General features: G+C 37.1%; 1 protein-coding gene across 1 annotated transcript; it reads left to right on the plus strand.

The window, feature by feature from the left end:
- The first annotated feature begins 12,751 nt into the window (after window positions 1-12,751).
- On the plus strand, window positions 12,752-13,628 carry LOC133794636 (18.1 kDa class I heat shock protein-like). The gene has a single exon (XM_062231969.1). The coding sequence runs from the start codon at window positions 12,997-12,999 to the stop codon at window positions 13,492-13,494; it is 498 nt and encodes a 165-aa protein (XP_062087953.1). The 5' UTR covers window positions 12,752-12,996; the 3' UTR covers window positions 13,495-13,628.
- The last annotated feature ends 270 nt before the right edge of the window (window positions 13,629-13,898 follow it).

A 13,898-nucleotide genomic window follows, 5' to 3' on the forward strand; every position in this document is an offset into this window, starting at 1 on the left:
AAACTACAAAAACAAACAAACAACAGCATAAACCCGCACTAAATGAAAGAAAAATGAGATAAAAGACTACCTAAAACACCACCTAAACATGACAAAAACTAGACTCAACAAACTCCCCTAAACTTAACATTTAATCGCCCTCGAGTAAAGATTGACTTTAGACTTAAAACATAACACGACACACAAACAGTTAAGCCTCTATTTTATCCACAACACATTGTCATCATTCCCAAAATATCAACTGCATTTTTCAACCAGAATTTCAGTTTAATCACTCTCACAATTAACCCAAATGCTTCAATTGAAAATTAGAATATGATTTGCAAATAACAAAATGTGCAATTAGAATACATCATACATGTCTTACTCTTTCAACAATCCACTCACCAATATTCAATATGCTTGCATACTTGCCTTTCTCCACTAATGTCAACAACACATGTTTTGGAATCAACAGGACTTTTAAGGTTCATGCATTTTGGCTTAGGTCAAGGTAGATAAAAAGACATTTAGGCTTCATTATACCATAAGCACCTAAAAAAAATATCAATCAAACAACCCACATTGCATTTAATTACCAGCCCCTAATTCAGCCACTTTTCATTGATTGAGAACTCATAATCAATGCAACAACATCACTTTATTTTATTCATCAGTTTTTTTTTCTTTTTTTCTTTCTTTTCTCTTTTTTTTTTCTTTTTCTTTTCTGAAGACGAAATTTGAAACTGACATATAGTGATGTTGCAAGTGCTTTTACATTTTACACTTGTCTCAATCGAAAATTTACATTGTTCATCCACTCACACCAATACTTCTTTTTTTCTCTCTCTCTCTCTACCCAATTACAATTCGTTCCCCTAAACTTATTTCTAAGCTTATGGCATAATTCACAGTTTCTTTCGTCTTCAGTTTCTTTTCTGAAGAAGAAAATTGAAACTGACATATAGTGATGTTGCAAGTGCTTTTACATTTTACACTTGTCTCAATCAAAAAATTACATTGTTCATCCACTCACACCAATACTTCTTGTTTTCTCTCTCTCTCTACCCAATTACAATTCGTTCCCCTAAACTTATTTCTAAGCTTATGGAATAATTCACAGGACAGGGAAAAATAATAATTGGTACATTTTTTTCTTAATGAAATTGTTAAACAATCAATAAAACAAGTTAAGCCACAAATGAGCAAACTAGGGACAATAATGATAAGGGTAAGCTTGAAAGGCCCAAACATTCCAAAAGATTGCCTAAATCATATTCCAAAACACATGTCATCAAGGATTTCGTCTCAAAAGACAAGTAATGCAAGTTCTATCTGTTAGAGAATGAAGTATACAGTATGCTCCCCTGCTCCTCAGTACAGAGAACACCAACAGCATTATGGACGTGCACCTCAGGAGGATGGAATATTCTCATTTTTGTTGCATTGCTTTTTGTGTATTAATCATTATGAATATGTAACCAATTCTGTTATGTACTATCCAGTTACTTGCTGCCATCTGTTGCTATTACAGTGGCCAGAATATTGTATCAAACACTATATAATGAATGCAATTCACCAGCCTCTCTTAGAGCTGAGTTTATACAAAATACAAATCCACTCAAACTCAATCTTGGTATCAGAGCAACGCTAGGCCAACGCCAATGTCGACTAGTCTTCCTCAGTCTCCCACCGCAGCCAACAATGCTGCCAGCAACAACCCAGCTCTAGGTTCAAGTCAAGCTGCTGCCATCACCTCCAACAATGCACAAGCACGGCCCAGCCATATCACCAACTTCACACAACCATTCAACACCTTAAACCAGCCCTTTCCTCTTAAGCTAGACTGAAACAATTACTCTCTCTGGAAGACAATGGTTTTGACCATAATACGTGGTCACCGACTTGACGGTTTTGTTCATGGCACAAGGCCGTGTCCCCCTGAGTTTGTTCCTGCAAAAGCTGCTGATGGACAAGTGGGTTTTGGTGTTCAGCTCAACCTAGAATACGAACACTGGATCGTGAGTGACCAACTCCTCATGGGTTGGTTGTATAGCTCAATGACTGAAGTCATAGCAACAGAGGTCATGGGATGCCCCACTGCCGCTGGACTTTGGAAGGCTCTTGAGAATCTATATGGAGCTCAATCCAAATCGAAAATGGATGACACCCGTACGGCAATACAGACCACAAGAAAAGGTAACACATCTATGGTTGATTACCTTCGACAAAAGAAAGCATGGTCAAATGTTCTTACATTAGCAGGGGATCCGTACCTTGAAGCTCATTTGATTTCTAACGTACTCTCTGGACTTGATGCTAGCTATTTACCCATTGTTTTACAAATTGAGGCTCGGCCGAGTACCACTTGGCAAGAATTACAGGAATTATTGCTCAGTTTTGACAGTAAGATTGAGAGACTACACACCATGAATGAAGCCCCAAAAATCGCAGCTACTCCCACAACAAACCTAGCAAGTAAAATCGAACACACGGGTCGGGGTCGAGGAGAAATCGCATCTCATAACCATAACCCAGGCCGATCACAATTTTCCAGCAATAATCGTTGATCTGGTTATCGAGGTAGAGGAAGGAGTCGAAACAACAATAGCTCACGACCCACGTGTTAGGTATGTGGGAAATTTGGGCATTCGGCTGCTGTGTGCTTCAACAGGTATAATGACTCATATATGGGGTCCGATCCTCATCTCAATCAACCTCAACCAAAGAATCCATCATCGGCTTTTACAGCATCTCCAGAAATTATAGACAGCGACATCTGGTATGCCGACAGTGGGGCTAGCTTCCACGTGACCTCAGATGGAGGCAACATGAGTAAAAAATCTGATTATGGTGGTAAGGAAAAATTAATAATGGGTGATGGTCATCAAATATCTATCTCACATGTTGGTTCCAGTCGCATACCCACTTCTGATTGCTCTAAATCCTTAGTCTTAAAGGATGTCTTGCTTGTGCCTGAAATTGCAAAGAACCTTATCAGTGTATCTAAACTTGTTACTGATAATGATATATTGATTGAGTTTGACTCCCATTTTTGTTTTGTGAAGGAAAAAGCCACAAAGAAGGTGCTTCTCAGAGGGATACTTAAAGATGGCCTCTATCAACTCATTCCTTCATCACCCATCCATCGAAAAAATCAGCCTATTTCCTTCCCAAATGCTACTGTGAATTCTGCTTATGTTGTTCAGCCGAGTACATCTTTATTTTCCAAGAATGATGTGTGGCATAGACGTTTAGGCCACCCATCACTTAGAGTTCTTAAGTTTATCTTGAAATCTAGCAATGTAAAAGTTTCTTTTGAATCAAAAACAAACTTTTGTGATGCCTGTCAATATGGGAAGTCTCATGCATTGCCTTTTAAAAACTCCAACAGCAGAGCTACCAAAATGCTAGAACTAGTGCACACCGATATATGGGGTCCTGCTCCAATATTATCAAACACCAACTTTAAGTTCTATATCCATTTCATAGATGACCATAGCAGGTTCACGTGGCTATACCCTTTAAAACACAAATCTGATGCACTACATGCCTTCATTCAGTTCAAAAATCTTGCTGAAAATCAGTTTGAAACAAAAATCAAATCAATAAGGGCAGACTATGGTGGGGAATATCTAGCATTCGAACAATTAATTCAAGAAAATGGAATCATTTTTCAGCACTCTTGTCCACATACCTCAGCCCAAAATGGAAGGGCTGAGAGGAAGCACCGCCACATAGTGGAAATGGGCTTAACATTGCTTGCTCAAGCAAGTATGCCTCTGAAATACTGGGTAGATGCATTCCAAACTTCAGTGTATCTCATAAATAGATTGCCAACACCTGTTCTTTGTGATAAGTCACCCTTTGAAATTGTCAATAGGAAGAAACCCGATTACAGCATCCTAAAAACTTTTGGAGCAGCCTGTTTTCCATGTCTTAGACCCTATCAATCACACAAATTCCAGTTTCATTCTCTCAAATGTGTAAACCTTGGCTATAGTGAATAATTCAAGGGTTATAAGTGCTTGAGTTCCACAGGGAGAGTATATATATCTAGGCATGTTGTTTTCAATGAACAAGAATTTCCATTCAAAAATGGGTTCCTCAACAACTATGCACCCGAACAGTCTGTGGTCATTCGAAACTCGGCTTGGTCACAATTACCCAACCTTCATTTTCCCTCTAATACATCAGTTCAGCCATTCACCACAGAAAGAACTTCCCAAAATCAAGTAATCCCTGATGCAGCACCTACAAACACGGCATTGTCCTCACCGAATGAAACACAAGTAAGTTCCCCTTCTCTCTCGGGTTCTAGTGCTCCTCATGACCACTTTGATGTTGTGTCTGAAGTTAATGTGCCAGGTGAATCAACAAACACCTCACCTGTTCATCCCACTACAGAAATGTCTCCAATTCCAGCCGCTGGAACCAGAACTAAACCCGTAATGCAGCCTTCCCATCCTATGATAACACGGGCTAAGGATGGTATTTTCAAGCCCAAGGTGTACCTTAGTCAATCTCAGTGGAAATCAGAGGAAGAGGAACCATCAAGTATTAATGAAGCCCTTAATCACCCAGGCTGGAAAGAAGCTATGAATGCCGAAGTTGAGGCCCTTAAAAATAACAAAACATGGATTTTGGTACCATATTCAGATGCTTATAACATTGTGGGGTGCAAGTGGGTTTATAAAGTTAAAAAGAATGCAGATGGGTCCTTCCAAAGATACAAGGCACGCCTTGTTGCAAAGGGATTTCATCAGAGACCGGGACTTGATTTTAGTGAGACATTTAGCCCAGTTGTTAAAGCATCCACCATTCGAATCATCCTTACAATTGCTGTCTCAAACAATTGGGAAGTTCGTCAGTTGGACATCAACAATGCATTCTTGAATGGACATCTTGAGGAAGACGTTTATATGCATCAACCAGCCGGCTTTGAAGACTCCAAACAGCCTAATCATGTGTGCAAGTTACTTAAGTCTCTCTATGGGCTAAAGCAAGCCCCTAGAGCTTGGTTTGACAGGCTGAAACATACACTAATTGAGTGGAATTTCAAAAATTCCAGAGCTGATACATCTCTATTTTACTACAAACATGGAAAAGTGATTGTGCTTGTGCTTATATACGTTGATGATATAATTGTTACAGGAAATAACAGCTCAAAACCTCAAGAGTTCATCAAGCAACTTAATGAACTATTTGCACTCAAGGATCTCGGACAGCTCCATTATTTTCTCGGAATAGAGGTCTCTCGGGATGACACGGGCATTTATCTAACTCAGAGGAAATACATTGAAGAATTGCTAAGGAAGAATGACATGCTTAATCTCAAGCCATGTCCCACACCGATTGCCACAGGGAAAAATATGTCAATTAATGATGGAAAGAAGCTGGACAATCCGACCGTGTATCGCAGCTTGATTGGAGGATTACAATATTTATGCAATACAAGGCCAGATATTTGTATTGTTGTGAACAAGCTAAGCCAATATCTCAAAGCACCTACTGATGTTCATTGGGGAGCAGCAAAGAGGATACTGCGCTACCTTAAAGGTACAGTAAACCATGGTCTTCACATTTGTTATAGTGACAAGCTTCAGATTATGGGTTTTTCAGATGCCGATTGGGCTTGTTGCATTGATGATAGACGGTCAGTTGGAGGATATTGTGTGTATTTGGGAGATGCTCTTGTATCATGGTCCTCCAAAAAGCAAGCTGTTGTTTCAAGATCTAGCACAGAATCGGAATATAGAGCCTTAGCTTTTGTCACGGCAGAGATGACTTGGATAGAGTCCCTGCTCAAAGAATTAGAGTTTCCTCTAGCTGGTACATCAGTAACGTGGTGCGAAAATGTCAGTGCCAGTGCACTCGCCTCCAACCCAGTTTATCACGCACGGACCAAGCACATAGAACTTGACATCCACTTTGTTAGAGACAAAATTCTGAGAAAAGAACTTGAAGTTAGATATGTTCCATCATCAGACCAAATTGCAGATTGCTTGACCAAAGCCTTATCTCACTCCAGATTTCAATTTCTCACTTCCAAACTTGGTGTGACTACCTCACCCCTTCGTTTGAGGGGTGGTGTTAGAGAATGAAGTATACAGTATGCTCCCCTACTCCTCAGTATAGAGAACACCAGCAGCATTATGGACGTGCACCTCAGGAGGATGGAATATTCTCATTTCTGTTGCATTGCTTTTTGTGTATTGATCATTATGAATATGTAACCAATTCTGTTATGTACTATCCAGTTACTTGCTGCCATCTGTTGCTATTACAGTGGCCAGAATATTATATCAAACACTATATAATGAATGCAATTCACCAGCCTCTCTTTGAGCTGAGTTTATACAAAATACAAATCCACTCAAATTCAATCTCTATCATATTCCACCATTCATTCCTCATACCCAAGTAAAACATATATAACATAAGCTAATTGTCCAAATTTACACAACATACTCAAATTTCCAAAAAAACATTAAAATTAATCCCAAGAGTAATCAACCAAGCACACGGTTATTCACGCAATTACTACTTCACAAATGATGACAAATGATATTAAAAACAAAATTTTATCGGCTTAACTGCTCAACAGTAAAAATAAAACTAAAAGAACAAAAATAAAAATAACAAAAAATAAAAATAAATGATAAGCCCCTCCCCCAAATTTAAATTTCACATTGTCCCCAATGTGACATGAAGACTAAGGAAAGAATACTTACCTCATAAAGCACCCCACATCAGTATGGCGGAGATGGTGGTGGTGGGTTGTATGGATTGAACTGAGGCGGAGGAGTGAAGTAATTTTCATCAGCAGAACTCATAGTCCACCTAGTGACTAAGGCATTCAACTCCTCTATATGAACTCACCCGTACTAATTCTTTTGTACCAAAAAGTCATTGTAATGTTGATTTTGCGCATGATGCGATTGGATTAAATATTGATTTTGGCGAATAAGATAATCCAATCGATCATGCGTGCGCTGAGTGTGCTCATCAATAGGCCCACCAAGTGCCAAATTTGAAGGTGGGTTACTAGGGCCCGCGTCATCAGCTCCCTCCTCCTCCACATGGTCAGTGTCAGCTGTGTCATCAGCCCATGAGGCCGAAGGAAATGCAGCAAACAAAGTCTGATTAATTGGCCCCATGGGCTTCCGAACTAGATCATTAGCGAAGACCGGTACATCATAAGTAGCACACAGGGTCGATATAAAAGTACCATGAGCAACACCAGTAGTAGTATTGAATCTACTGATGTTGTGAATGCTATAACGAATGACTCAGCCCACATCAATCATCATCTTTGTCATAATAGCATATACCAATAAACAGCGCTCTCTATCAACAGTGGAAACGTGAGAGGTCGGCAACAGGCGGGAACTAACAAAATAAACCCAAGCCTTAGCAATTGGATTAAGTTGCCACTGGTTCATGTCTTTTGGCTTGCCATGATGATAATTAAACCGAGCCCCTTCCATACTCAGAACTTCAGCCACTGCATCATAATCCGGCTCGCTAAAGTGGGCCAACTGCCAATGCTCGTCATCAAGCGCAGACAATGTAGGGAGGTTCAACAATGAGTTAAATGAATAAATTTCAGTAGGCACCTTTTTACCCCGAATAAAGTTTTGATTTTCTACATCAAGGTATGGGAAATTGGCGTAGAACTCAAACATTTGGGAGTAATTGGCCATTCCAACACGGGTAGAGTTGCACAAAAAACCCCAATCACGTCTCACTATCTCAACCCGAATGAGATCATAGGAAGGATTATTTTCAAACGGTTCATCTTGAAACTCAAATCCCCGCTCCCTAACCACAGATTTCTCATGAATTTTTTTAAACATTTCAGCCGCTTGCTTATTGACAAATAACTGAGTATCATAATCAGCAGGAGGAGGTGGTGTTTGTTGAGCTTGGGATGAAGAAGCTTTTTTTGAAGAGGCATCTCTAGGAGGATTTCGCTTAGGACCCATTTTTTTCAATATAACAATATACTAAACCCCCCCCCCCCCCCCCCCCCCCCCCAAATGGTTTAAGAAAAATTGAGTAGAACCTCTCCTTGTTTTTTCACTCCCCAAAAATTACCAAGTTACAATAAACAAGCAACCCAACCACTTACACTAGAAAAACAAACAAACCCCCTAAATTTCTCACAGAAAAAACATAAGATAGTCCAAAATGATAGAGTATAAATTTTATGGTCGTTCAATGTAACGCCCTGGATAGCCAAGACCGTTACACTGTGTACTTATAAAGGTGCAAGACTTGCTAATCAAGTCATTAATTTAAAAACGTGTCACTAAACATGAATGAGCTAGGGTTTAAAGGGTTTTGGTCTCAAAAGTTTCACTTTATATAATTAAGCAGTTATATACATGGGATCCCAAAAGAAACAGGGTTTAAAAGTTGGATTACAGACTCCTCAAAAATACAAACAACTGTCAGCCGTACTAAGGCACAATGAACAATTTATGGGTCTCGCGTCCCTGCCTAAACCTCAACCGTGACGGCTGAGCAACTAGCCATGTACATTCCGCTCGCAGAGCTCTCCAAGGCAGGGCTGATCAAGTTTTCCATTGCCTTTACCTGCACCACGTAGCACCCGTGAGCCAAGGCCCAGCAAGAAAACATGATGTGCAACACAAACAATAATAACAGATAATAAATTCACTAAGCATGAACTCTCATCAAGTAATCCACATTAATCATTCAGTATATATTCAGAATCAAAGATGCAATCAATCACTTGTAACATTCATATCACATAATAATCAGGGCCGACAACTTAGGCCGCACCCTCTATTTACCCCACTGACTCCGGCCCGCTTAAACCGAGCTCAGTGCATATTAAGCTGTCCTCGGCTACCATGGCCAAGCCACGCCCTGTGCGCTAGTGTAACCCTTGGTACCCTTAGGCCGTTGGTTTACTAATTAGCTTGCATGGCATAATACCATCCCTTCAAGCTTACACAATAGGGAACCCTTAGTCCCATTACAGATATTCAACCAGGTGCAATTTTCTTACCTTTAACTTCTTCGCTTATTAGATATGAGCGACGTCCCTCGAGCACGATCCTTTCCCAAGCCCTAACTTTAGCACCTAATCACAACCAAGGTATTGGGTTCCATTAATATTCAAATATAGGTTTTCGAGTACAAACTAACTTCCGGGAAATCGAATCCCACCAAGCACGGTGGTGAAATTGATCCTGAGCACTCTAGGCTCAATTCTCGTGCTTTAAAACCCTAAACGTTCAAGTATGCATCTAAGGGCTGCGGCCTTGACCTCAAAACATAACCAAGGGCATGCCTGAAAGAAGACATGTGCCTCGGCCCTTGCTTTGGGCGCCGTGGCGCTCACCCTTGGCTGAGCCCTCCTGGCTCATCTTCATCCTAGGGCCGCAGCGCTCTATAACAGAGTCGCGGCCCTTCCCTTCGAACCCAAAAATCCCTCCATTCCAAGCTTAAAACCTTACCCAAAATCAACCCAAAGTTCCCTATTTCAACAACAATTAATCCCAACACTTTTAGAGTAACTTAAACAACATAATTCAACTGAAAACTCAACCTAAAACTCACGGAAATCCCATCTTCAATTTCTCAAACTCAAGAACTTCAAACACTAAAACCAGCCATGCAAAAACTCGAATTTAAGCCTCTAAATCATGAATTATAGCTTACCTCTTCAGCTAAACTCCTTTTCTAAGCAGAATCCCTGTTAATTCCCAAGTTTTTCCAGCTCCAATTCAACCTTAAACATCAATATCACAACCATCTCATTACTCAGCCAAAAGCTCAAAGTTGCTAACTTCAAAACACAGTTTAATTCTTACCTTAGCCTTGATTAAATGTTCCCTGGATAATCCTTGAGCTAGCCTCTAATTTCCCCTCTGAATTCTTCTGAAATCCCAGCTCAAATTCCAGCAATTTCTCCAAAATTCTCAGTGTTCCTTGTGTTTTCTTCTTAGTTTCCTTGAGAGAAAGAAAAGAGCTGAGAAGGAAAAAGGGCCAGTTTATTTCTTTCTATTGTTTTCTATTTTTTTTGTAAGTATATCATTTATCACTTAGGTCAAACCCGAGGCTCGGGGTGCCGGAACGTCCCTAAGGGAAAAACGGTAAAATTCCCAAATATTCCCCCCTAGACTTCCTAACCTCAAATATATCTCCATATATTAATTTTCATAACCCGATAGTCTAAATAACTACCCGATACCTAAACTACCCCTGACTTATCCAAAGTCAACTGCTAAGCCACGTTGTGACTTTTCCCGCTATCTAGCCCTAAGATCGCCTCGAGTCGTGCTCTGCAAACCTACCCACATAATAATGCGGTTCTCACAAATACCATATATATATATATCATATTAACATCAATATAGTCATACAAGCATTATAATCATACAATTATGCATTTAAATCAATAAAATCATTCAAATCACATTTAGCCCAATAATGCCCTCCCGACACACTAATCAAGGCCATTAAGCCTCATTAGCGAATTTGGGGTCGTTACATTCAATTTATTAAAATAAATTATACATTCTTGCTATTGTACATAGTTGAATTCTATTGTTAGCAATTTTTTTATGTATTTTTTTTCAAGCTGCATGTGTTTATATTATTGTAAATTAACATGTCAACTTCATTACACAGACATAATAGTAAAAAGAAATATAACAATATTAAGTAAATTCAATCTTATTCCTTACTTTATTTGTTTCCCAACTCATCTTACCTAAAATAATACTATATATGATTTTATTTTATTTTTCCAAATCATGATTTACATTATGTCTTTCACTTATTCACTAAATATAATACTAATTGTTGATCTAAAATAGACGATTCCCAAAGAGCAAAAGCTCATGCTTCATATTATGTCACTAATTTAGTAAAAGTATTGACAACTCCTTAATGTATAAATTCTCTACCCTAAAAGTTTTAAAATCTTAAAAAATTTACAAAATAAAATAAATATAGGGAGCGACTACAATGCATCCACTTTTTTTACAACACCGATGCATCCTTTTTTATTTTTTATTTTCAGTACCTATATAGATATAATCCAAAAAAAATTTATATGAAGGTGTACATTGTAGCTAACTAGAACATCCTATAAATTTTTAAGAAATTTCAAATAAATTGTGGTACCGAAACTAGGGTTCAAATTGTTTGTTGCACGAGTTCTTTTTTTTGTGTACTCGTGTAAAATTTGACAATTTGAACCCTTTTTCGATTTTGTAAACTATTCAGAATTGTTTTAAAATTTGTGAGATATTCTAAATAACTACAATGTACATCGCCATATAAATTTTTTTGGGATTATATCTATCTTGGTGCTAAAAATAGAAAAAGAATACACTAGTGTTGTTAAAAAAGTGGATGCATTATAATTACTCCCTATAAGTATAATTATTATATTGCCTAGTCATATTGTATTCTTAAGATATTTTGTAAAACAGTTCGTTTAAATAAAAAGTATAAATATTTGAATAAATAGTTATTATTATTAAAATAATATTTATAATTTAATTAAAAATTTATCATAATTAAATATATAATGAAATTGGAATTTAAATTTAAATTCTATAATTTAATATCTAATCAAATTTAAATTTAAATTTTGTATATGTTGTTGAGAAAATAGATATTTTTTTTCCTACTAACCATAAATTAAGAAAATATATGATAAATTTTTTTTTAGATAAAGTAGATTATAAAAACTTCCCACATCACCTTAGGACCTAGCTGACCTAACTTTACATAGAGATATAGATAGACATAAAAAAAATATCACAAAATTGACATAAAATAAAGAATGGAAAATACTAGTTTGACTTTTGTGTTTTTCCTGAATACTTATTTGGTCTCTGTGTTTTATTAAATGAAAATTGAGACCCTCTGCTTTACAAAATAGATCAAAACAATACTATTATCTCGATTTTAGTTAAAATATTTTCAAATATAATATTTTATTATTAACTCATCGACCACCTTCTCTGTTTGTGTGAACTTATGACATCTTCAATAACTCAATAATTAATCTTATAATTAAAAATATTTTAACAAAAATTGGGTCTATGATACTATTTTGTAAAATACATAGTCTGAATTGTTATTTAATAAAACATAAGAGCCGATAACTATTAAAAAAAAATGAGCTAAAATGATATTTTCTGAATAAAGAAACACACAATAACACTAACACAATTTAAATAAGAAATTAATATGAAATAATTAATATTTAGACATACGTGTAATAATTATATATACGTGCTAACATAATAATTGATTAGAAATTATATTAATCGTCAACAAAATATAAGGAACGAATAACAAAAAGAAAAATTCCCAACAAAAAACAAACAAATATAAATATATTGATTGCTATCTCACGGTGCAGTTAATCCTACTAGTAATTTTGTTTGATGTATGACTTTTTTTTTTTTTTTACTTCAAACATAAATTTGTTATGTAACTTACTTAGTGGGTGACTGTTTAAAAATGATAAGTAATGTTTTATATTTTCTAATAATTATAAAATAGACTTCAATAAGAAGATTCTATCACTATACATAGAAAGAACTGCATGATTGCTAGTCTTTCTTATTACCAAATTCTCGAACCTTTTCACAAATTTCTAGTGTTTCCTAGAGGTTTCTCTAACATACCATGTCCTTTCATTTTTAAAAGTCTAACCAATAACTGTGTCGGAAAGAAGTCAATCAAAAAGTTTATCTAACTCCAATTAATATTCTCTTGCGTCAAACAAATAAAATATCTCATTCAATCCAGAAATTTCAAGAAGCTGCTTTCAATGTCTCTTTCCACCCAATATAAATACAAAGAATTTGATTAAATTTCCAAACCAGAACCAAACAAACCATCAGCTTAACCGACCATCTCTAGCGCATTTCATCGAATAGTTTCCATACAATTCTAAATATTCCCAAACATAAACAAAAATTTAAAAAACCACAACGACCCAGAGGAAATAAAAAGATGTCTCTATTACAGTCTCTGCTCTCTCAACGCAGCGTTTTGGACCCTTTCCATGGCTTGTTGTTGGACAACTCGGACATATTGAGCTCTTCCAGGAATGCCCAGATGAACTGGAAGGAAACTTCGCATGCCCACGTCTTAGAAATCGATCTTCCGGGGCTGAAAAGAGAGGACGTGAAGCTTGAGATTCATGAAGATAGAGTTGTGCATGTGAGCGCGGAGAGAAAAGAAGAGCCAGAAGAAGAGAAGGGTGGGAGGTGGCATTGCAGGGAGAGGACAAGTGGCAGCTTCCATAGAGAGTTCCGATTGCCTGAGAATGCAAAAGTGGACGAAATCAAGGCTTCGATGAGTGATGGGATTTTGGTGATTAGGGTTCCAAAGGAGGAGGAAGAGTTGAAGAAGAAGACGAAAAAGAAGGCAGTGGAGATTGATGAATCAGAAGATGGTAATGTTAATGCTCCCAAAGGACTTGGCCGGTTTGTTTGCTGCAAGGCTTAGAGATTAAGTACCGCGTTTCCGATTGATTTGTGTTATGAATATGAATTCATACGAGTGTTTGATTTTATTTCTTATGTAAGTAGTCACTTATAATGGGTGTTAAAATGTCGAAAATGTGGGAGTTGTGTTGAAAATGTGGGGTCCTGTTCCAAGTTAAGTTGTTCTTTTTTCTTTTTCTTTTTTCAAATGAGAGTGTACAAAAAAGTTTTTTAATAAAAAAAAAACTTCATTAAAAGATAAGCATTCAGCAGAGGAAGCTACAATGATTACAAAGTGAAAGGCAAGCAACCTTGGAAGGATTTTTTGGCTATAGAATGAGCTAATACATTAGCTTCCTTATGTACATACAGGAAAGCTAGATTAGGAAAAGAGGACAATGAATTATAAATATCTATAAGAGAACG

This window comes from Humulus lupulus, chromosome 8, assembly GCF_963169125.1.
Source record: "Humulus lupulus chromosome 8, drHumLupu1.1, whole genome shotgun sequence".
Taxonomy (NCBI): Eukaryota; Viridiplantae; Streptophyta; class Magnoliopsida; order Rosales; family Cannabaceae; genus Humulus; species Humulus lupulus.

What these genes read in the sequence shown, in the direction of transcription:
- LOC133794636 (XM_062231969.1), top strand. Translation starts at nt 12,997, where the DNA reads ATGTCTCTATTACAGTCTCTGCTCTCTCAACGCAGCGTTTTGGACCCT.